Source organism: Vanessa tameamea, chromosome 16 (genome assembly GCF_037043105.1).
Source record: "Vanessa tameamea isolate UH-Manoa-2023 chromosome 16, ilVanTame1 primary haplotype, whole genome shotgun sequence".
Classification (NCBI taxonomy): domain Eukaryota; kingdom Metazoa; phylum Arthropoda; class Insecta; order Lepidoptera; family Nymphalidae; genus Vanessa; species Vanessa tameamea.
Window position 1 is genome coordinate 76,844 of NC_087324.1, and position 25,264 is coordinate 102,107.

General features: G+C 42.4%; 1 protein-coding gene across 7 annotated transcripts; it reads left to right on the plus strand.

The window, feature by feature from the left end:
* On the plus strand, positions 1–23,906 carry Dachs (dachs). 7 transcript variants are annotated; one of them, XM_064217323.1, is made up of 16 exons: positions 1–608; positions 678–781; positions 15,597–15,863; positions 16,119–16,297; positions 16,371–16,536; positions 16,649–16,821; positions 17,031–17,230; positions 19,538–19,727; positions 19,807–20,064; positions 20,143–20,379; positions 20,473–20,657; positions 20,737–20,938; positions 21,027–21,299; positions 21,430–21,693; positions 21,764–21,982; positions 22,070–23,906. In XM_064217323.1, the coding sequence occupies exons 1-16, from the start codon at positions 445–447 to the stop codon at positions 22,337–22,339; spliced, it is 3,351 nt and encodes a 1,116-aa protein (XP_064073393.1). In that variant the 5' UTR covers positions 1–444; the 3' UTR covers positions 22,340–23,906. The 7 variants fall into 7 exon arrangements, with proteins under 7 accessions (XP_064073393.1, XP_064073395.1, XP_064073394.1 ...); XM_064217325.1 differs by having other exon boundaries at positions 20,152–20,379; XM_064217324.1 differs by having other exon boundaries at positions 15,600–15,863.
* The last annotated feature ends 1,358 nt before the right edge of the window (positions 23,907–25,264 follow it).

Below are 25,264 nucleotides of genomic sequence, written 5' to 3' on the forward strand. Positions count from 1 at the left end.
GAACACATCCTCGTTCAAATATAAACATCCTTGTTAGATTCCATGCGCGCCCTGTGAACCTAACTTAAGGTGTAGTTCATTTCAAATGTTGCATATTATAAGTGCTGTATAAGAGTGGCTAAAAAGAGTAATTAACTCACACTTTTTGTAATTTGAATGCCATTTATATATTTATCGACCTCAGTACTCCCCATCATGTGATAATCGACATAATCTTTCGTTTAAATTAATTCACTCGACGCTATATCGGGTCCTAAACAGCGAGCAAGTCACTAATTGTGATTGAGGTTTATACACGTGCTACTCTGTGGGAGTCAACAATAGATATCTTGCGCAACATTATAAGGGAATACCCCGTCGACAGTGAGGAACTGAGCAAGGCGCAAGGCTGTCTCCGGTCGCAGTGCGGTGGAGGTGGTGCAGACGGGCCGCCATGCATGCGGCATGTTGCTGCCGGACCAGACGTACGAGGGTGCCTCGGCCACCACCCCCTCCTCCGCCCCCACCGCCTCCCCCACATTGGCACCGCTGGCCGCGCTGCTGCGTTCGCATCACGTACGCCCAGACTTCTTCTGCACATACCGGTCTCGACAGATTCACACACATAGGTATATTAATTATACCAGCGGAATGAGTTACTATGATGGCCTTTGCACCGTGATTAACTTTGTCTGCAGACAGACGTCGGTGGGTCAAGAGAAGAAAGAAGAGACGCTGGAGGAGCCCGGTGAGCGGCGTCAGACAGTGCACCGACCGCGTCGCGTGCGCTCTCAACGCCTCGGTTTGTACTGACATATTATATTTATAAAACGCTGAGTAAATAAGCGCCCATCTTTAGAGTTACGGCGGCACCCGGCAACGGTATATCTGTGCAGTCCGTTTGGGCAGTTTTATTAAACGTTTACATCATTGCAGATTATTTCAGCTGTATTTTCTTTTCGACAAATCATTGTCGATTGCGTGTATCGTAGTGGGTACAATATATCGCTCAGTTCATGAGGGATTCGATATGTGCTTACGTAGGTCGTAACGTGTCGGAAGAAAATCGGGGACACTAAAAAAATGAACAATCATCCGTTTCCGTTCCGTTTTTTCTCATAAAAAGCTCAGCGTTGAGAATCTTAAATAATTTATTATCTTAGGTAGTAGCGCAGTATATCACAGTCATTACAGCATTGCTTAGCGTTATCAAGACGGTGCCCGGCAACGCCGCACGGCGCTGGCGAAGTGTCGCGCTGTGTCGCCCTGAGGCGTAATTGGCCCTAGACCATTGTTCTTTTGATATGAAACGTAACCGACGTCACGTATTGCTTTTTTATGTGCGGTATATCGGTTCATATTTTTAAATCGAATAGCAGGCCGTGACCGGAAAATACGTTTCTAATATAGAACAAAAATAAAAATAATCTTAATGTGTTTTCCTATTTTTTTAATTCGCAACCCTTGTCCAATTTGAAATGGAAACTGCTCTTTTCAATTGAGCGTTTGCTGGAATTAAAACATGTTTTTAAGTGAAATTCGAAGTCAGTTCTTATCCAGGTGAAAAAAGCCACAATTATTATTATTTTGCAACTACAAGTGAGGACCCTCGAGTTGAAAAATAGTTGTGTAAAATTTACATAAATTATTGTATTAATAGATAAATTACATTTATTTTATTAATGGGTTTTATCGCAATCTTAATAAGTCAACCCGATAATAACACCAGTGTTACCCTCGCCGGGCCTCAGAAAACGCCTGAAATCTGCGAGCGCCCCGTGGGATTACGAGAGTGACGAAATGGAGAGAGCATGTTGTGTGTGTGTGTTGCGCACTGATTTGAGTAACAAATCATTTCCTGCAGAGGCAGTTGAATAGTCTTTAACATTTTTGAAAATTCATTGTACAGAAGTTCGTAATTTTTAAGTTTAACTCATGGAAATCGGTGTTTCAGCTTCTGTTTATAAGTAAAAGTACATTGCAGTGTTTTCAGCCTGCAGGCCTTCATTGCGGTTATAATACTTTATTAAAGTCATGAGGGCCAACTTATCAATCAGAGAGTTAATGCGCTCGATTACCCAACACGCAGGCGGCGGTGGTCGGTCATTGGTCACCGATGGCGTGTGCCGACGGTGGTGCCTCCGACCGGCCGAGATACCATGCGTCCCGATGTACGGTCGGCCGTTTAGCGCGTGTCGTAGCAGCAAGTGAATCACGCGCGTTGAGTTGTTAGACCGCGTTACTGACGCGAATAATTGTGCATTCGCTGCAAAAACTCATCAAGATTAGTCAACACCGGTGTAATTAACGCCGGTAATAGTAAGCCTGCTTCCTTTCTGTGCAAGTTATTGACTGACTGGCTGACTCGGCGGGCTCGTCGGGCACTCGCACCACGAGTGAAACGTCGATTGGTCCGTTACCGATGTGTTATCGAATGTAACTTTGCGTGGTCCATGATAATCAGAGGCGGCGTCGATTATGTGAAGGTAACCGTAAATATATTTTAAAATCCGTTTACTTTTAGCCAGTGAAGTGACTCGATCGGTCTCCAACGATTACGACTACCGGCGAAAGTTTCGTGATTTTGAATTTTAAGTTTATTATATATTTTGTGTTTTAAGTCATGTGCGCTGCTTCGAATTTAATTTATTTAGGTAAGCAAGATATCATTTATATTTTTGCATGCTTTGCCGGTAAAGATCGGTTATTAAATTTTCGCAGACATCTTGGCAATAAATTCGCTTAGAAGTTAAAGGCGAAAATTGAGGTTTTACAATTCATGTACTTAGATATATGCTACTATACTGTTCAAAACTTTGCGGGACATGAATGCAGGTTAAAAAGTATGTTCACATGTTGTACCTACATTGTTTCGTTTTTCAATAAACGTGAAAGAAGGTTGTATGTCGTTTTTATTAGTTAGTAGTTATTCCGAGCTCTTATTTAACTTCTCCTGTTAGTGTGTGTGTATCCTCCCAAATCCATGCTTAAACTGTTTTTAGTAAATTCATTGTGTTATTTAACTTTTAGTGGTATATTAAAATATATTTAATATTTATAATAAGTAACATTTAAATAATATTCTACCGTTTTATATTAATAATGAGAAAGCACATATTAAAGAAAACGATGATAACTCCACCAGCTTGCCATCCTTAGTTGGCAGTTGATTTTTCTTTTAACTTACATGCGAGCATTTTCTATGAAAAATCCAGTTCTTAAAAGTAATTCATGAAAATCGGTTCATATTTGGGGAAGATGTCGGTACACAGAAAATGTAACAGACTCTCAGATTTCATTATATCGTCCTTAGAACTCATATTTTGTTAATAAAATAATAATAACTTCGAAATTGATTCGCAGCCGGCGAAAATATCGAGGACAAAAAATATGGTCGAACTTAATCTCCTCTTTGAAAACTTTAAAAATGTATGTAACAGAACCATGTACCGAAAGCGATTTACTTTAAATGAAATCATTGAGTCGTGGGCGACACCACGCCGAGAGCTTTCGATGCAACTCGCGACCCCTTGCGAGTTGTGGCGGCTTTAACCAAGGATATGTAAGCTCACTCGGCTCTACACTGCCTTGGCCGACCAAACTAGATTCGTGCGTGAAAGACAGATGGCGCGCTTTAAAGTAACGGATGTCATAGGATGAGTATCCTGCAATTGATAAATATTTGTATCGAGTTTTATCGACATTTTTCATACGTTATAGTTACAGATATATCTGAATCCAAGTAATGTTCCCGTATTCATATTAGTAGATTTATAACGAAAATTTATTTTAAAAATGTTTATTCCAAAAATAAAAAATATTTTTCAGGTTTGGGTGACGTGGATGTATCTAATAGACATCAGAGTGGAATGCGATTGTGGACTTTACGGTGTGACTCGAGTGATGTTTTCCTCAAAGACAAAATGTTGCTGGATGATTTTGTGCTGATGATATAAACATTTAACAAATTCAAAGAAAACTTTGTCAAAAATCACCAACTTGGAATTTATAAAGTATTCATTCTATTCAAAATGAATGTTTGTTGTTGTTGTTTCTAAACTGTTCCGATTGTGATGAAAGTTTGTTGAGGGATTTCTGCGTGCGCGAGCGAAGCCCGGCCTGGCCCTGACTGTATTTTACTTTGTGTATACATATGTCCTTCGCTATTAACGTTTTATGTGAGCTCTTATCATATCCACACGGGATGAGTAGCTTGTAAACTACGAACACAACTAAGACAATTATTTGCAAGTAACTTTGAGCTCCAGAGACGCGTCACGACACCTTCCTACACTACCGAGTCTTTATTATAGAAAAATAGGCCGTAAAGACTTTAAAAGTAACTTCTTAACAGATTTCGTAACAAATATTTAAAAAAAAAATCTTTCTCTTTGTATGTTGAAGATATTCGTGAAATTATATTGTGTGCTAACGATGGATCGTTTACCTACACAGTTGCAACAAATCATTTAAAATTATTATTTTTTGAATGCTTGAGGCATTCAACTTGAACTAAATTTGAAGTTTGACAAATATGAGAAAGCAACTATATGAGTTAACAACGCCAAGTTTCTGACTATGAAATATATTCTATGTCTTATTGCCATAAATAAATGTAAATAAAATAAATTTAAATCTTGGGTTTAAAACATCTTTAATAATTATGGCATATTACTCAATACAAGATTGTATACTTAGTTGATAAAAAGCGTGGAGTGTGCATGTTGAGTTTTAGTTAGGATATGTATAAATTTAATTTTATTCACTTAAAATAACTTGTAACGTAATTGGCGTTAACATATAATTGATATCCTTCTGCCTTTGATGTTGTTGTTGCCATTAAATGAATTTATTCACTTCCGTTGTGAACAGTTCACATCGCTCGAATTATTCAAGAATGGTTTACGTTTGTAATGCGCTCTATAACGGCGCTGACGGATTATACTCAATCGGAGCGCGAGATTTATGTTCGACATTGGATTGCGCAAAAAGTGTTGCTGGTACATGTGGCCCCGATAGGGCCGCAGGTGCCGACCCGAGGCGCAATTTGGTGAGTGTGGTTCAGGTCGCAGTCCCGTAGGTCTAGAGTCGTTCGCGTTTCGCGGGCGAGGTCCGACCGATGAACGTAGCTTTCGGCGCTCGAACTTACAAACAAACAAACCAGTCTCCCCGGCCGGCCCTGTCCTCCGCGCCCTCGCAGCCTCCGCCTCACCCGCCGCTGACGCAGTCGTTTTTAGACTAAAATTCATAAAATCAACTGTGCGACCACAGTATGTATAATAAAATAAGTGTATTTGACTTTAGCTTTACCTATACAATATAAAGGTATCCTTCCTTAGTCAGAACAGCTTAAACTGAAGTTTCACTGTTTTAATAAAATTAAAATATTACTTGATAACTTTTTTTTTGCAAATATTTAGTGTGTATATATTGAAAATGTAGTAGGGCTAATAAAGGGCTGACTACGAAGGCTTTGTGGGCGCGTGGCGGAGGATCTCAATGCGGGGCGGGGAAGTGCGCCGCAGATACAGCGGAGCGGCCGGCAGTCCGCGGGGAGACGCGCGAGAGAGTAGTCGCCGTTGTCGGCCAAGAGCGGCGCGACCGCGAAGTGTGATGCGAGCGCGCCGCCTGCCATGGCCACTCTCGGCCTTTCCAAGGTGTTCATACTCGACAAATACTTCACCGAGCTGCAAAAGTTTTGGGAGACGGAGAAGAAGCTGCAAGGTGAGCGAGCGCCGCCCCCGCGTCCCGACCGCAGCCCGACGACGCTGCGCGAGCGCCGGCCGCGAGATTGTGATCATTTTATTACTTCTTATACTGTGCCAGAAAGTTGAAGGCTTTCAAATTTGATGTGTGGTTAATAGCGTTATTTACGCAAGTTATTATAATTCGGACAAGAAGGACCACGGAGTTGGTCTATCGAGTTCCTAAGTCGTCAATACAAATGTTCTTTGTGACAGCCTGCTTGTAGATCGTTAGAGACGTTGAAGCGCCAGAAGGTTCGCTTAGTTTCGAATGAGTGATAGGTCTTGTGTTTGGGTGTGTGCTGGGTTTCGTTGTCGCCGCCTGAGGTATTTATTGTTATTCCGTTATCATCTCTGCCATACAAAGACGCATTCACCCTTTGCCCACCCCCATTATCCACATTCGTGTGTTTATTCTGACATGTAATCGACCGTTATACATCAAGTATATTTTGAATGAAATTTCACGAGCCCTCTTGACACGGTACATTTAATATAATTTAAATTTATATTTTAAGAGTAATAACAAAATAATTATTAAATTAATTGTACTCGTATATCGATACAAACGTAGACGAATGTAAAAGATCAGGGAGGCTGCGTATGCTCCAACGACTAACGGCGTAGCTCATAGACAGCGAGCACGGGCCGCGGGTGGGGTCAAGTGGAGCCCGCGCGGGGGGAGAGAGGCGCAGGTATCTAAGTAAATTCGGCCCTTTCGAGTGCGCCGCGAGTTTCTCGGCAGGTTCCCGCGAGCAACAAGAAATACTATCACCGTGAATCACACCGTTCCCGCTAGCGTGTCAGTCCCTTAGCCTTTACGAGTAAAGATACAAGTATCCAAAACGCGAAGCTCTCTTTCCGCAATGTCACCTGTCAGAGTCCAAATAGATAAATATTATATACATACCTTAAATAATTATCGTGATCACCTCCAAAGCCTCGTTTAGCTTGTGTGCGTGTTGCGTGTGGCTGCAATTACACGCGCTCGCGGTGCACGCGCAGTTTTTGTGCCCTTCGAGCTAACGTCATTATGTTAAGCGATTCCCCGCGCTTCGTGTCCGCACGGAGAGTAAAGATTTATATATAAACACGATGTACGGCCATTGAGTACAACACGACAGACCACGCGCTGTCACAAAAACCGGCAAATCACGAATGGAGGTATCATGTCATAGATTAGTAACGCATTATGAGAAGCAAATACTAATACAAGTTACATGACACACGCGCTGCAGTCGACGGGCGTGTATCCAACGCTGCTTTAAACTCGATATACAATAATAATGACATAATTCTGTACCAAATAATAAAGAGTAATTAAATGTGTACACCTAAAAATATTTCAAGATAAATATTTCAATAGAAAACTCGAACAATGCTTGAAGTTGTGAAAAAGAGGAGGCAAATAATTTAAAATCGGGTGCAGTTTATATGATCTTAGAATATTTTTTCATGCGCTAGATCTCTTTCTTATCGCCCTCTGACCGTCATTTGCTTCAGCAGCGAATACGAATTCGATTTAATAGTTTTTAAGATATACGTATATATATTTTAAATTTTAAAACATTTTCTGGTGTGTGAAAATCATTACATAGTATAACACAAAGTCGGGTACCGCTGTCTGTCCCTGTGTGTGCTTAGATCTTTAAAATTACACGACGGATTTTAATTTTCCAATAGATAGATTGATTGAAGACGAATATATTAAAGAAACACTGATAATTTTAGAGGTTTCTAAAGTGATGTCGTAAATAAACAATAATAATTTGTTTGCGCTTACATTGCAAACGATGGTTGAACCCTACAAGATAGATCAAGATAATGTAAAGTATTGTACACCTCAAAAAGGTCTTCAAAAAAGTCCTTGATATTATATGTCTATCTCTTAAGAATAGCCTACAATAACAATTTTTTATCCGTTACTTTTTACGAGAAATAATGGCTTATTTTCGAAGTGACTTTAAGCAATATAGATCCCTATATTGCTTATATAGGGATCTATATATGTATATGGCCCTTTATAGCATTTAAATGAATATTTGCGAAGATATTACAGATTTAAAATTCAGGGACATAGCGGTCTGTGTTGCCTAATGACAAAAAAGGTGTGAACGTTGTAAGCCATTCTGTAGTTTATTTAGTATCAGCATTGCGCCCGTGCGAAGCCGGGGCGGGTCGCTAGTAAACCTACAACGTACAAACTGTTTATACGCTCTATGCTGAACCTACCTAGTGCAAATGTCTGTGCCCAGTTCCATCGCAAAATGCAGCGCGAAGTGTGTGACGCACGTGTCTCTGCAGAAAAGATTTCAACGCGCACTCGACCGTCGTACACGATGTGGCTCATGATTACGAGCACAGTAAAACTTAGTGATAGTCATTGCTTCTGAGTACTGTTGTAAGATCAAATACCCTACTGAAAAATATCATTATTGATTTTATTGGCTTTCATTTGCCTTTTTTCAGTGATCTTGGGCGTTTTGTTTTCTTGAGAGATTCATACATTGCACACTCGTCGTGTCAACACTGTGCACGTCTGATCTTTTTAAATGCTTAAAGGCGATTTTCTCCGTGTCTCAGAAATCAATGTACATAACCACCGCGCATCAATATTAACTCACATTAGAAATAAATGCCTAAAATATTCAGCGAAGGTAAAATCAACTTTAATTTCTATATATATAAATAAGGTGGAGTCGTCGAAGTGTGCGTTGCCATCGCTAAAGCGAATACACAGGTAAATAGTTACGTTTTATTAATATGCATAGTTATACTTTTTATTCGATACATTTATAAATTTACATTTTTATGTTTATGTGACGATACGCTAGCCCAAAGACATCAGATTTGTTGATAAGTGTGTATGTGTGCGCAGGTTCGGGCTATCTCGATCAACTTTAGAGAGATAAACAAAACTGTTTAATAAAATACCAATTATAGACTGGTATTTCCTGCACTCACATAAATGCGTATCTTTTCTCAATTCCCTTGAGAACTATTCAGCATTTTAGTATAAAAATATATTTATTGGTTATATATTGCTTTTTAACAAACTTAAAATAAAAGATATTTTAATCGTGTTAGAAAAATAGACCTTCAATTTGCATTCACAAAGCATTACATAGCGTTCGATGGCATTAGCGTAATCTAAACTATAAAACTGTTTAAAGATGACCCGTAACCCCGTAAGACGTGAATTACTTCAATGTGTGTATTATACAAAAAAAACGATTTTTTTACAATATGAATATAAAATCATAATACCTGTTATGATTTTATGTATTGCATTGTAACCGTTAAAAAGATTGCGTAAAATTTAAAGCGGCTCATATTAGTGGTAGAGGTTGTTTTCATAAAGTTTATGATCCCGACGGTCGCGGCGTCGGCGATGCTATCTATCCGCCGCGCACGACGCGCGCCTCTCACCGACCCCTCCCTCCGTTATCCTTACCTCCTAGTATTGCGGCCCGTGGCTCCGACAATCGCGTTGAATAATCAGTCACTCTGCCATCATCAGCTATCGCGATACAAAGCGAGACGTCTCGGTCGAGAAGGTGAGATCTCGATCGTTTACGACGTATATATGTTACACTAGTCGGAAATTATTCCATATCTCATACAAAACAAACGCTCAAACGGGCTGACGAATGAGCAATATTTGACCGTCCATAATAATGAAAATTACTGAACCGTTTACACTTCCAGCACAAAATATTTACATCAATAGAACTTGCCGTGTGGAATTCCATGGCCTCGGATATGAAAAAAAAAACGAGAAATTTATTTATTCATGACATGTTGTTAAAAATATAAAATAAGATTATTTTTCTGATATTACACTTATAGAGCTTCGATATCAACGTTAATGATTATATCATTTCATTAATTACATTCCGGTTCTAGAAATTTATTCGTTAATATTTTTACATATAAAATGTTATTACTTCGCAATAAATTCTACATTTATTTCAATATATTGTAATTATATATTATTAAATATACAGTTAATTTGATTGAATAATAAGATAAACGGCACTTCACGCACCTGTTCATTTTTAAATAGCTTTCGTAAGTAACGCTGGGGACGGTTTAACGAAACTCTCCATGACTGTGGCGCGTATTTGATAAGGCAAAGATTATCTGTGAGGAGGAATTTGCTGTCGTTTAATGAGAAAATTCCTCGCAATACATCGATGGCATCTGCGAGTTGATTAGCACGTGTGAGCGGTGACGACTGACGGCCCGTGCCGACTCTCGGAAGGTTTTTTCGCTCACTCCGCTTGATTAGATACGTGCCTATACGACTTAGCCCCGGTCCACTTCTGGTTTATCCGCTTGCCCCATTGTGTAGACCTCGCTTCAAACCGCCGCTAGACTCGTATCGGTTGATGACCGAGACGAGTATGACCGAGCATGTTTAGAGATTAATTATTATTCTTCTATATTTTAACCTAAAATAATAACCGTAGTCAAATTAACTCTAAATACGCGCATAATAATTGCAAGTATGTATATTAAAGAAACATTACCAGGACAGCGCAACTACGGAAGCGTTTGTCCGGCAGATAAGTGATGAGATTCTTGCGCACGCGCATCGCCGCCGACCAATAACACACGCGTTTTTTGCACGGCTCTGATGCCATTAGAAATCTCACAGTAGCTAGTCAGCCATAAAAGGTAATGATTTTATTAACATTCCCTTTACAGTGCTCTACATACATTAGGATTATTTAAAATGTAAGAAGTCATCACTCAACCGGACTCTTTATCTCTGACGTGTGAGCAGCTCGCCTCTGTCGACTTTTTGTTAGTATATTTAAATGTAATTTACACACTCCTGCGACTGATATACCCGTGCAAGCCATTAAATATTTTGTCGTAGTGTTTATTTTATTGGAACACTAATATAGGATTTTTTTCATAGGAAATATTTTTCATAAGTGGGTCGTGTAAATAAGCTGCTGTGTTATTACTTGCAGCAGGTGTTCAATCCGATGTTTCGTGAGACATCCAGTTCCATTACAAATATTCGTCTTAAATTTCGTCACAGGTATTCGATTAAAGGCGCTGTCAGTTGGGCCGTTTTAAATGAGGGATAAAAATTTTTTTTTGCCCTCTTTGTCACGTGTTAACACTCAACTAAATTGAATATACCTCCTACCTACATGCAATGTGTGCACACAAACTACAGACTGTACTCGATGGTTGTCCCCAAAACTTACTCGACTGCCCGCGACAACGAAAACAATCGTTACTTGTCCTTGTAATGCTCACCCTTAGTATTTACCAACACATAACTTAAGCTTGGCATTTTTTGTTATTATAATTATAATGAAAACCACAGACCGCGTAACGGAAAAAAAAGGAAAAGCTAATCAATGAAGCACTTGTTCGGTTCATCTACCTACACTTGTGTGAGTAGGGACAGGTCGTGCGGTCGGAACTAGCGCGGTTTTTTCTCATCATAACGATCAATTAACTACTGCAGAGTTATGAAAGTCCTCAATAACTTGGACCTGTTTCTGTTCAGTATGAATATATTTTTTTCATTCAACCATTAGAATGAAGTTACGTGTTTGGATTGCAACGACGATAAGTAAAATCTTCATAAGGTGCGTGCTTACTTTCTCAATGAAACACAGCAAACTAAAATATTAGAAGAAAAACCAGAACTATCCTTCTACTGCTACCGCTTGAATGTTCGTCGTCACGTGCGCGGATCATTCATACGTATCTTACCGAGATCATTGAATTGTACTATTTATCATTAGTATAGAGAACATAATACAACTTTTCATTCGTTATTATACAATGGCTTTTAAACTTTCCAGATCCCATTGTTTCCTACAAAATTTCACGTCAACGACAATAAAACAAAGAATTAATTACGCGAACTGTTTATACCTTATCACAGGTAAAGCATGACGACCATATAATTTCTCAATTAAATGACATTTTGGTTCGTATGTATCAATGCCAAGTCTCAGGCCTTGTGTAGCACTCTACCGATTGACTATATATGCATTCATTATTTATCAGAAACGTATCCCGAGTAGATTCTGCTAACGCATACTCTCCTGGCGCACTGTTAAATTTCAGCTCTAATCAAAGACAATAAGTCTTTTCCATAGACAATTTACTAGTTTGACATATTCCTAACAACGTAATATACTATACTAGCTGTTACCGGCGGCTTTGCCCGCGTAGAATATGAATATATTTACAAATTAACTTAAAAGGTTAAGTTAATGTAATACCTCTTTGTATAATACCACATTGGTGTGTATTTCAGCCCTTAGGGTAGAATATCCGGAAACGCTTAAATGCGAATCAACTCATATTTAATCGGTAGCCCAAAAATAAAATTTCGACCTTCTAACTTCAAAATGACAGACTTCCAGACTAACCTGAATACGAAATGTCAACATCCATTTTGCCCTTTAGGCCTAAAATATCAAGAAACGCTTAAATACGTATCTACTCATTTTTAATCAGTAGCTGAAAAATAAAGTTTCATGCATCATCATTTCTATCTTAAAAATGACGGACTTCTATAAAAACTCTCAACCCTTATATCACCCCCGTAGGGGTAGAATGTGCAGAAACACTTAAATAAGTATCTACTCCTTTTTAATCAGTATCCCAAAAATAAAGTTTCATGTTTCTAACTTAAAAAAATCCATACGAACGTTCAACCCCTATTTCACCCATTTAGGGGTAGAATATCCAAAATTCCCTCCCGAGTGGGTGTCATGATATGATATTTTATAAGTGTACAGCCTAAAATATAAGTTTTATGCTTCTAGTTCTAAAAATTCTAAACATGACAATACTTTCAACAACTTACAACCTTTCATCCCCCTTTTCAACCCTTTAAAGCACTTTTTTCCAAATAAAAAGTTGCCTATGTCCTTTCTCAGGCTCTAGACTATTTGTGTACCAAATTTCATTTAAATCGGTCCAGTAGTTTTGGCGTGAAAGCGAGACAGACAGACAGACAAAGTTACTTTCGCATTTATAATATTAGTATGGAAGTATGGATTGTTATTTCAATCGCTAGAGAGTTCCGATAATAACCGCGTCCGATCGCTGCTAATTTCAAAGTGCTACAGGGAGAACCGCGGCCTCCGACGCGCCTATATCACGCTCCCGCCGCCCCGGCCGGCCGGTACCACCGCAAACGCTACGTTCCGCAATTTTTAAATCTGTAATATCTTCGAAAATATTCATTTAAATCACATGCAGTAAAGGGCCATATAGATCAATATTAAATCAACAATGTATTTAAGGTATTTCATTGGATAAGGATTAATGCTGTATAGATTAAAATCGCTTCGAAAATTAGCCAATATTTGTGGTAAAAAATAAATAACAAAAAAATGTTATTGTGGGTTTTCACTTACAGATAGACACATACCATCGCGGACTTTTTTGTAGACATTTTTGAGGTGTACAATTCTGTAGTACATTATTTTGATCTATCTAGTAGAGTTCAGCCAGCTTTTACAATGTACATACATATACATATATATACATATCAGTTTGTTCCGATATTAGATATATCTGTATAAAGTGTAATTTAAATAATAATTGAAGCAATAGTAGGTCAGTCAGAGATTCATACATTATGCGGCATACTACGACTGTAATGTCAAAAGAAACGCTTTAATAATTACTTATATTATACTTGAACAACAAGCAAAATGTGTATGTATGTCTACGATCTACGTTATATAGTTTCAGTAGTATATGGTATACACAAGATTATAATTAGTAAATACTTTATACATACTATCGCTAACAATATATATACATCTTAAACTCAATGTGTTACGTTAACAGTTGGGATTACTACTTAATGAGAATTTTTATAATAATCAGAACCAAGATTCAATGAGTCTATGATGAAACTTACAAATCTACCACTATGTTCGGCAATGAAACCTGAACTTAAGATTTGATGGAAATACCATCCGCACTTAAACTGCTTCAAACTCCACTTTTCAACTGGCGTGTAGATCTAATGTATGTATTAACACTTAGAACTAAGGCTGGCAGTAATTTATAGATATGCTGCGTTAAAACCATGCTTGCACTTTATAACGACCCCATGCAATCGTTCTCGCGGGCCATACCTGCAGCATCACCTCAATGGTATCGAATACGCTGTACTATAACTAAACGTCAGAGTGGTCGTCGCAGTGCGGTGCTGTCACTGCGACCGGACACAACCGGACACAACCGGACACGCCGCGCGCCTCGACGCGCCTCGACATTCCACCGCCGCCGAGAACACAATTAACCGATCGACCCACTCACAGTTATGTCCGCTTATTTTCTCATCACCTCAGAACCGCCTATGAGGAAAACATCTTCGGGACGTGTTTTAATATTAAAACTCCGTCGACTTTGTTACCGTTAATTCCTCAGGTTTGACTCGCGCAATCGCACTATTATAACAAGTTTTATTTTTCTTTTTGATCTTTATCTTTACTTACGTATATATTTATGTATTATTCGAATAGAAACGAATTCAAATGTTAATAATATGATTTAAGATTACGCAGAAAAATGCCATAAAACTTGTGAGTACTTCGACTGTGAGGGCCATGCCTTGTACATTTAGAACGAGCAGCTTAAGTATTTGCGTAATATCAGCCTGACAAAAGTGCAACTTTCACGAGTTCGGAGCGGTTTCTCTTGCATCAACAAAAGCTGCTTCAAATATTCGAAGCCGCGTCGAAGGCGGCCGGGAAGGCGGTGTCCTTCGATGGTTCACCAATAAAAAGGTTTTTGACGCGGCGTGTGTTCCAAATTCCAATTTGAAACAAATTCTAATTCGATAGTCGCAAGGTCGAATTTTCAGGACATGGCACGAGTCCGGAATACGGCTGAGGCCACTGCGCCTGGAGAACCGGTTGTCCCCCCCCCTTGTTGAGTTCCGCGGCGCTCGCGCACTACCTCGTCAAGTCGCCAAGTCGACAGAACTGCGTGCCCCTCGCACTAATAATGAATATATCTTCTACGTTACAACGCGATACGATTGCACGTAATGTAAATAGGGCTCTGAATGTGTCAACTATATAATTTTTTAGCCATTATCTAGTCGCAAACTAATAGTAAAAGCTTGTGTAACGATACTTGACAAGTTCCCTTCTAGCTTTGAGACCTACGAACGACGCGATAAGACTTGACACCCTCTCTGACACAGGTACATTACAGTATGTAATCACTGAATAATTTTTATTTTTATAATAAATGTTTTCAACCTTTGTCATTTTGTAAAAAGACCATTACTTAGGGTAAGGCATTTCGTCGTTATGCCGTTAATCTATATATATTTAAAACTTAACTCACTAGAAGTTATGTTTAAGTCATATCTGCCATTCCAAAAAAAGGAGTAATAAAATTTATTAACTTCACTATTCGGAAAGCATACCCGAATTTGATGTTACGAAAAGAGTAGCACGATAACTTTGACTACACATAGCTACACCATTGTACACGAAAACATGCTGGTTTACTTGTAACACACGCTATTTTAATCATAATGTAATATCGGCCCTCGGCCGTTCTGATGATGGGCGCAGAAGGTGGTCAAAGTGCTGTTTGTTTATTATTATGATAGAGTTCAAAAGTATTCACGCTATCTTCATCCCCTCCCTCCACTCGGTGACTCTGATGACTCAGCTCGATGGTTCGTTCGGTTTCGATCAATATATGACCTGCAAGCTAGTATAATTAGATCAATGTAATTGCTTGTGTCATATAAACAACTAATTAATCGTAAGAAAAAGTCAATTTTGATACATTTTTGAAATCAATATAAATTAAATATACAAGATTTATCATAGTAAGTTGTTTGTCAAGCAGACGCATCTTCGTCGAACGAAGCGGTGCACCTCCAGCGGCGGCTGCTAAGCCTCAGCTCGGAGCTGGTCACCCTCCGCAATCATCTACACGTTGGCGGAGCGAGCGGTGGCGGAGCGGGCGCCGCTGGAGCTGCCGGCACCGCCGCCAGCGGTACTTCGTCCAGCGGCTCGCAGCCCGCAGTGCCCCCTCGCGCTCCATTGTTACTTCCACCACCGGCACCTGCGCCACCATTGCAGCCTCACCACCCTCCGCCGCCTCCACCAGGTTACTCACTTTGGCAACGTCGTTTTCATACATTTAAAGTGAACCCGTCCCCTCAAATCGATTACATTTAAGGAACTTTCGAATGTATTTATATAATCGAATTTCAGTCACGGAGCACCGGTTTAGACATCGGAATGTCGTTTTAATCGAGAAGAACGAACAAGAATCTCGCTTTCGATATACATCAATGTGTTTAAACGGTGCGCAACGAACACCGGCTTTAGTAGACTGTAAATATTTTTATACGTGTCACAGAGGCGAGATGGCGGGCGGGCAGCGGAAGCGGGACCGCCACGGCGAGCGCATGCGCGGGCGCGGGCGTCGGAGCGGGCGCGGGGACCGACGTGGACGACCTCATCCACCTGCGCGGCCCGCTCACCGAGGACGCCGTAGTGCGAGCACTTCAGGCGCGATTCTATCAAAATAAATTCTACGTAAGTGCTAGTTTATCCGTACAAGGAAAAATCTATATCAGAAGTGCCCATAGAGGATAATATTCGGCCGCAGACGTCCGTGGGGCCGATACTCATCGCGATGAACGCGTACACGGACGCCGGCAACGCGCTGACGCCGGGCGCGGCGCGCGCGCAGCGGCCCGAGCTGGCGCGCCTCGTGCACGACGCCGTGCGCCACCAGGCCGACACCGGCTGCCCGCAGGCCATCATACTGTCAGGTGTCGAGCGATTTCTAATCCTATTTGCATATTCTCCCCCTCGCGAGATTGCGGCCACTTTACCGCTCCTCGTGCGACGATTATCGATCTAATGTACCGCACGCGGCGCCAGGTGTATCGGGTTCGGGTAAGACGTACGCGTCGATGGTGCTGCTTCGGAGACTATTCGACGTGGCGGGCGGCGGGCCGGAGACCGACGCCTTCAAGCATCTGGCGGCCGCCTTCACCGTCCTCCGCTCGCTCGGCACCGCCGCCACACACGCTAACTCGCATTCCAGTAGGATCGTGAGTAGCTAGCTTATTGATTATTTTTACGATGCAATGAACACTTTGAAATCGGTCTTCTCATATATGGTATCGGTATTGGTGTCACGTATAGGGAACTATAAGTCTGTGAAAGCGTATATCTAAAAGCTTTAGTTATAGTTAATCCTAATCCTATGAAATAAAGTTGGTCAAAGGTATGACGCGTTTCATCTAAGTCCTGTTTCCAGGGACATTTCATCGAGGTGCAGGTGACGGACGGCGCCCTGTACCGCACCAAGATTCACTGCTACTTCCTGGACCAGACGCGCGTGGTGCGGCCGCCGGCGGGCGAGCGCAACTATCACATCTTCTACCAGATGCTGGCCGGCCTCACGACCGACGAGCGCTCGCAGCTACATCTCGATGGCTACACGGCGAACGACCTGCGGTATGTAATCCTCATTCAATCTTGTTAAATTTATAGTTAATATTAAATTAATTTGAAAATAAATTTAAAACTAAAACATATTTCCTATAAAAGTGTAAAATTGAAATTTAGCGATTGGGCTACTAGCATTTATAAGAGCAAAAAAATAAATTATATAAGTTATATAATGATATAAGGCAGTGGAGTCAAGGCGGCCTTACCTTTGTGGAACAAGTCGAGCGATATTTAAAAACTTTTTCATTAGCTTGTCATCATGCTAAATTTATTTAAGATTTAATCTCTTATTATTTATCAACTATAAGAGATAAAATCTTAGACTCAAAGGATGAAATCAAGGCTACGGGATGTAGTTCACAGTGTTTGCTGTGAACCTATAAAGAAAATTTTGACTATGGAATTAACCTTTGGAAATAGATACGTACATTTGGATTTGTAATACTAATATATAATAATAATACCCGCCGAAATAACTTCCCGCTTAAAATCATCAGCATCAGCAAATCGTCTTCAGAAGCCAATAAATTACTAATCAATAATTTTACCACAGTAGCGTTGAATTTTCAATTTTGAACGAGTAACTTAATTAGATATTATAAAGGCAGTGGGTCTTGCCGTGCACCTAATCAATTCTATTATTGATGTTATCCGTCCGTATACAGCCCTAATTTTTAAAAATTTCAAAGAATCGGATTCATTTGTTGATTTATTTAAATTCAATTCCTGATTTTAAAGTATTACAAATTTTAAAAAGTGGAAACAAAAGCGACCATTTTAATTATACCTAGGCCTATTTCTATACTTCTGTCGTTGAGGAAAATATTTGAAAAAATATATTTTAAATCAACTTAAAAATATTAAATTAAATAAATAAATATTGGACAACATCACATACATTACTCTGATCCCAATGTAAGTAGCTAAAGCACTTGTGTTATGGAAAATCAGAAGTAACGACGGTACCACTAACACCCAGACCCAAGACAACGTACAAAACTATTGAAAATTTTCTATTTCATAAAATGCGAATGGCGTGTTCTGTAATTAATCCGAAGTATTGGATTGTGTAGAGCACGTACACGCTTTTGTACAAGCTAAAACATTACGGTGTCAATGGTAAAGTTCTTGATCTCATTGCTTCATACTTGAATCAAAGAATTCAACAGGTGTCTATTAATGAAATAAAGTCTTCTGGATCTGAACTAAATAAGGGTTCCACTTCATTTAAGGTAATTTTTTATTTTTATTATATATATGTAGATGATCTTTCTTTTTATGTTAAAGGTAATTTTGATATTGTATTGTTTGTTGATAAGACCTCATTACTCTTTAAAGTTGGCAGGAAACAATCTAATTATGATGATGTAAAAATGCATTATCATAGATATGGTTTACAAAAAAAATTAGTTCTAAATGCTAAAAGGGAAAAATGGGCACTGTTTGCCTTGCGTTGTAAGAAAGCAAAAAGTTAACTTTAAACAATAGTGATCTAAATTGATGAAGAACTAATTGATGTTGATACTGCTCGATTAGAATATTTTGGAAAGTTTTAGATATAGTATTATGTCTTACGGTATTTTGATGTGGGGTAACGCTACCGATATTGAAACTATTTTTATACTGCAAAAGAGAGTTGTCCGGTTTATTTATAATCTTGGAGCTCGAGCCTCTCTATATACGTATTACTCTCCTCGGGATGCTTTTACATCCCGAGGAGAGGATAACATGGGTATACTTACGGTTGCTTCACAATATCTTAACAACAATATTATGTATATTCACAATAATATAGATATTTTCGAATGAAACGGCGACAATCATTGTGTAGACACGAAGAGGAAAGCTGAACTAATAACAACTAATTTCCGACTTTGCAATGTTAATACATCATTCCAAAGACACGGTATTCGTTTCTATAAAAATGACACACTTATTTTTAACTTGGCCTATTAAAAAAAATTAAAGCTCGTCAAAAAGTCATTGACATATAAGGCATTTTACTCAATCCAAGACTACGTTAAAGATAAAAATAGACAATTAAAATGGTGAAAAAGAATAACTGCTGAGTTTCATGCTGGTTCTTCTCGGTAAAATCTACTGTGCGAACCGGTGGTAACTTTACGATTAATTCAACTCTGTAACATGACGTCTCAAAGGTGTTTTTATTATTATATAGCATACTTGAATAAAGAATATTTTGACTAATTAATTAGGGTTGCCGTCATTGTTACATTTAAATTTTAAAAGGCGTTTGTGCATCGTGCTTATTCGAGATTTTACTTAAGAACTATTATCATGTCTTCCGAACAGTTATTTGGCCTCTTCTCACCCACGACGACCCGAAGCCGAAGACGGGGCTCGGTTTCATGCGTGGAAGAGCTGTCTCGGAGTCCTCGGTATACCATTTCTGGACGTACTGAGGGTGCTGGCCGCGGTGCTGCTGCTCGGCAACGTCCACTTCACTGACAACGCAGAGGGAACGGCGGAACCGAACGGAGAGGTAGACGATCTGGAGTCGCGCCAGCGAAGGTATTCCGTCAGTCTCGACGTCGTCTCACCCACGTCCGATGTATCACAAGGCGGAGTTGGTGGCGGCCGGCTCGCTGCTGGGCGTGGGCGCGGCGGCGCTGATGCGCGGGCTGGGCACGCGCTGCGCGCCGCGCGCCGCCCGCGGGCAGGCGCGCGCGCCCGCCAGCGCCGCCGCCGCCGCCGCCGCGCGCGACGCGCTCGCCAAGGCGCTCTACTGCCGCACCGTCGCCACCATCGTGCGCCGCGCCAACTCGCTCAAGCGCCTCGGCTCCACGCTGGGCACCTTGTCGTCGGACTCCAACGAATCCGTGAGTGGACGCTATCGATCGCGTAGACGAGCGACCGACCGTCTCGAGGCGAGTGAGTTGTCTCGTGGACGCCGACAGGTGCACCAGGACGCGGCGTCGCGACGCGCCTCGACGGCCGGCGGCGGCGCGCGCGGCCGTGCGGGCGCTCGCTCGATGGCGGCGCTCAACGACGCCGTGCGTCACGCCACCGACGGCTTCGTCGGCATCCTCGATATGTTCGGCTTCGAGGACGCCGGCCCGAGTCGGCTCGAACATCTCTGCGCTAATCTTTGCGCCGAAACGATGCAACACTTCTACAATACCCACGTTTTCAAGGTATCCATATATCCTACTCGATATCGCATAGAAATCCAGCGAGTTAATTTTTCGACCAAATTAGATATTTCATTCGAATCCTCGCATTTTTAGTCTTCGGCGGAGTCCTGTCGAGAGGAAGGAGTGACCGGTGCGCTGGAAGTGGAGTACGTGGACAACGTGCCTTGCATCGACCTGGTGTCGTCGCTGCGCACGGGGCTGCTGGCCGCACTCGACGTGGAGTGCGCCGCGCGCAACACGGCCGAGCAATACGTCTCTCGCATTAAATCCGCTCATAGGTAACGCGTAGTCTTAAAACGATCGGGGATAATAAAATATTTCAATTATTGCAATAATTCTACGCTATTTTTCCCGCAGAGGTCATCCGAGATTGGCGGAACCGAGACCGCCGCACCCTCGGCGCTTTGCTGTCAGACACTACGCGGGCGAGGTGACCTACGACGCTAGCGATTTTCTGGATGCGAATCGCGACGCGGTACCCGACGAGTTGTTGGCCGCTTTCGATACGAGGACTTGCGAGTTCGGTTTTGCAACACACCTCTTCGGTGCCGAACTCAAGGTGAACGAAGCCCCGATCGTCGGGTTCGATTTCTACCGAAAGTACTCGTGTAGAACAAACATTAATCCGGGCCGCGTCCGCGTCGCAGGCGCTGGCGGCGGCGGGCGGGCCGGCGGGCGCGCAGTTCCGCGCGTCCCCCACGGCGGGCGGCGCGGCAGTGGCGGCGGGCGCGCTGGGCGCCGCGCCCCCCGCGCCCTGCTCGCCCGCCGCGCCCCCCTCCACGCTCACGCAGGACTTCCACACGCGCCTCGACAACCTGCTGCGCACACTCGTCCATGCGCGTCCGCACTTTGTGCGCTGTCTGCGAGCCAACTCGACGGAGACCCCCATGCATTTCGATCGCCTCACGGTCGCACGACAGGTGACCGAATTAGTTTTCTGCTCGAGGAGCGCATTCATTCGTTCAGTCTACGATCTTTATTTTTTAGGAGTACTTGCTTTTATAAATTTAAAGTCACATTTCTTTAAATATCATCCTCCATTCATCGCAGGTTCGCGCTTTGCAAATTCTGGAAACCGTCCAACTCATGGCCAGCGGATACCCGCATCGCATGCGGTTTCGCGCGTTCAGCGGCCGCTACCGCGCGCTGTGGCGACGCAGCGCCAGCGGGGCGGACCGCGAGTCCGGCGCGGGCTGCGCTCGCGTGCTGCGCTCCGTGGCCGCCGCCGCCGCGCCCCCCGCGCCCGCCTCGCCCGCCGCTGTGCGCTGGGCGCTCGGCAAACGACACGTATTTCTCAGCGAGGGAATGCGACAGGTACGAAGTCGACCAAGCCGCGACGCGATCGTTTTGATTAAAATTAAACACAAACTCTATACATTTGTAGGTTTTGGAGCGTATGAGGCGCGCTCGCCGGCAGGCGGCCGCAGAGCGCATCCAAGCGGCGTGGCGGGCGCAGCGCGCGCGAGCGGCGCGCGGCGCCCGCCCTGCTCCTCCCGCGCGGCGCCGCCCCGCGCCCATCGCCGGCACTCCGCCGCCCGACCCCGCCGACAAGTGCGATCCCCAACTCGTCAAACGGACCTGCTCGCTCTTCGGCCTCGACTTGGTGAGTGCTCCCAGCGGCCGTCCCCGCTCCCCCGCTCCTCCGCTCCACCTCCCCGAGAGTCGCTCACCGCCGCCGGTCGTGTCGCAGGAGCGGCCGCCGCCGCTGCCGCCGTCGCGCGCGTACACGGTGGCGAACGGCGTGAAGCTGGGCTACCCGCAGCAGCGCACCGTGGCGGCGGACTGGGACGAGGCCGGCGTGCGGCTGCGCGTGGGCGACTGCGTGCTGGCGCTGGGCGCGGCGCGGCGCGGGCACGTGTCGGTGCAGGCGGGCGGGCGCACGGTGCCCGTGCCGCACGCCGTGCTGGGCCCGCCCCGCGCGCCGCGCCCCGCGCCGCCGCCGCCGCCCGCGCCCGCCTGAGCCGCCGGCCCGGCGCCGTAGAATTGTGCCAAATGGAAAAGCATCGTCGGAGGCGGTCGGCCGGCGGCGAGGACGGAGCCCTCTGTGCGTAGGTGTACATAGTAGTTAGGTATTTATGGGGTCAGGAGCTCGCCGCGTCCGCGCGTAGGGAGCAGTATTACTTCGTATTAGCTTAGACGTAAGAGAATCGATCCGCTCTGCCGTTACCGTCGACCGCCTCTCTGCTGTGACGTTTCCTCTGTGATGTTAAAATGGACGGACGTTTTAATTCCGAGCACGTTTCTGTAAATACTGCAAGTACCGATTTTTCCGCCTCTGAAATTCATTTCTCGATAGAACTACACGATCGACGACGACTTGTCTTCCATATTATTTACTTATGTATTCCATATGTTTTACGGGACGTGTTACTGCTTACGATGAAATTATTTCTGTTACCATTTTATGCATATCGACCAGTGTTTTAATTTGTACTCCGAATTCAATTGAAATAAGTTGTATTTGAATGTCTCATAACATTTGCATTTTCACAATTTGGATATTTAAGAGCTCATTGACGAGATGGCGCCAGGGATAGAAACGTGAACCTAAACTGGGCGTTGTGAGTTCTGGACTATCTGTGTGCTTGTATTTATAATTATCAAACTCGACAGTAAAAAACATCAAGAAAACGCCGCAAATATGTTGGAACAAATGTTGACTCATGTCCACAGAGCTTTCGCCCAGATGAGGGGAATGTCGGGACATAACTATGAGTATTTTTAAGAGCTTCTTAACTGAGACAAAGATACAATGTATTGACTATAATCGAAGTGTATTACCCTGAAGACATAATTTAATGATATCGTTGTGGAGATAACAGACTATTTTATGAATTAGGTTCGGTTAAGATTTATTTTAATCAAGGTATATGTATTTTGTGGCCGACGCTCGTGGGTGTGGGTCGAGTGGGAGACGCCTCGGCGAAGGAATGCTGCATTCCGATGGCAGGAGAAGTAACGGTGGCTAAACCTTTGATTACATATTGCGTGCGATGTCTGCTGTGCAGCGCACTGCCATCTCTTGCTGATGAATATCCATCACTATTTTTATTTATATCCACACTATTCTACTTAAATCCACTCTAATTTTACGACATTCAAAATCTGATTGTTACACGAATCCTTAATTAGTACAATAGATTATATAATAATGTCATGTCAATTCAAGGTCAACTTTTATTATCTTTACATCTCTTGCCGTTAGAATCGACTACACATGCTCAAAATGCTCAGTACAAGTTTATTCTATTGTTTTTTTCTAGTTTGTATTGTTATATCGACATTTTAATAAACAGCAGGTCAACGTACTGACACGTCTACTAACTTGTTGATATTTCAGTATCGAATCAATCAAATGAGCTGTAATAAAATCGATCGTGCGATTGTCATAAATGTTCTTTGATCTAACTCGGTCGGCTCGCGTCTCCTACGAACTTGCCAATATGAGTCTGATACCTTTATGTATTCGAGATCGATATTGAATAGATATGTTAATGTAAGATGAGAAATAAACAAATGCATTAAAATACTTCTTTTATTCATATTTGCTGTACTCACAATCAATACACAAAATACATTTGGAATGTGTGGAAGCAGCGGACGGCGGACGGCCGCCTCCGTACCAAAACATGACATCCGAGCAATCTTCGGAGAGCAGACACACTATTCGAGAACACGGCGCGGAGATCATAGCTGCTGTGTTTTACACGAACCACTATTATCTAATCCGTAAAATACAAAAGTTTACAATTTCAACAATTTACATCAAGAAAAACACTCAAAGAATTTATATAAAATGTCACCCAACACGATCACGCTACTATAGCGTATCTTACAGCTATTAATTCTTCTCTCTATACAAGACAACGGTAGATAAACGATTTAGTCGAAAAATGCAATAAAAGACTTACAACTAGTCATTAAAATATTTAGTATCCTGCGTCATACGACAACAGCAACGACCAGGTCCCCATAGACATTCAGAGTACTCACTGAGCTGAGTACACATAACACTTACTGGCTATGCTTCGCGATAGAACTGCAACAAGGCGTACGACGCCTCAAAGGCTATCTCGCAATCGTTAGAGGCTCCCGCTGTTAACGAGTTCGACTGAAAATGACTACACTTTGTAAAAATTCTACGGAAATGAGCTTCGTAGGATACTTAACTATACCAGCCGAGACGATCCGCGACGGAGACGGGAGGCGAATCAGTATCTTAAAGCACAGAGGTAGACGTAAACGATCTCGAGACTATCCCGAATAGCTAATGAAAATTTGGCCACCATTACACATACCGTACCTATTATATAAATGACATTTATCTCAATTAAAATACACTTTTATATATATATATATATATAATACTGGCGATCGTCTTTTAGTCGGACCATTAATGTATTGTATCGGTAATTATTGAACTTATCTGGAATAAAACGAAGTAAGCCGTAGCGGCCGACGCGAGAAGGCGGAGTGCATCGCAGCGAGGGTTCTAACTAAAGCTTAAATAAAGCGAAAAAGCAACCACGTAATTAATCCCCGTACAGTAACGTATTAAGCATCGTCACCTGAAGCGAGGGTGCGCAAATATGATGTTTCAACTAAAGCTTGGAAAAAATCTGCGTTCGGGAGAAGTACACAGATGTACCAGAGATCACACAAATATTCACACATCAGTATGTTGGGTCAGCGCGGAGACGAGCACACAACGTGTACCTTAAAACGGTCCGTCAACATTATGCTCGTAAAACTTAATGCATTATATTAATATCATCGCATAGACTGTCCGGTACAACTTCATAATGTACATCTGGCCTAACTTTCGGACGCAATGCGCGCGATAAACTTGCTTATATTAGGTGGAGAGATCTTACGTCTGCAGAAA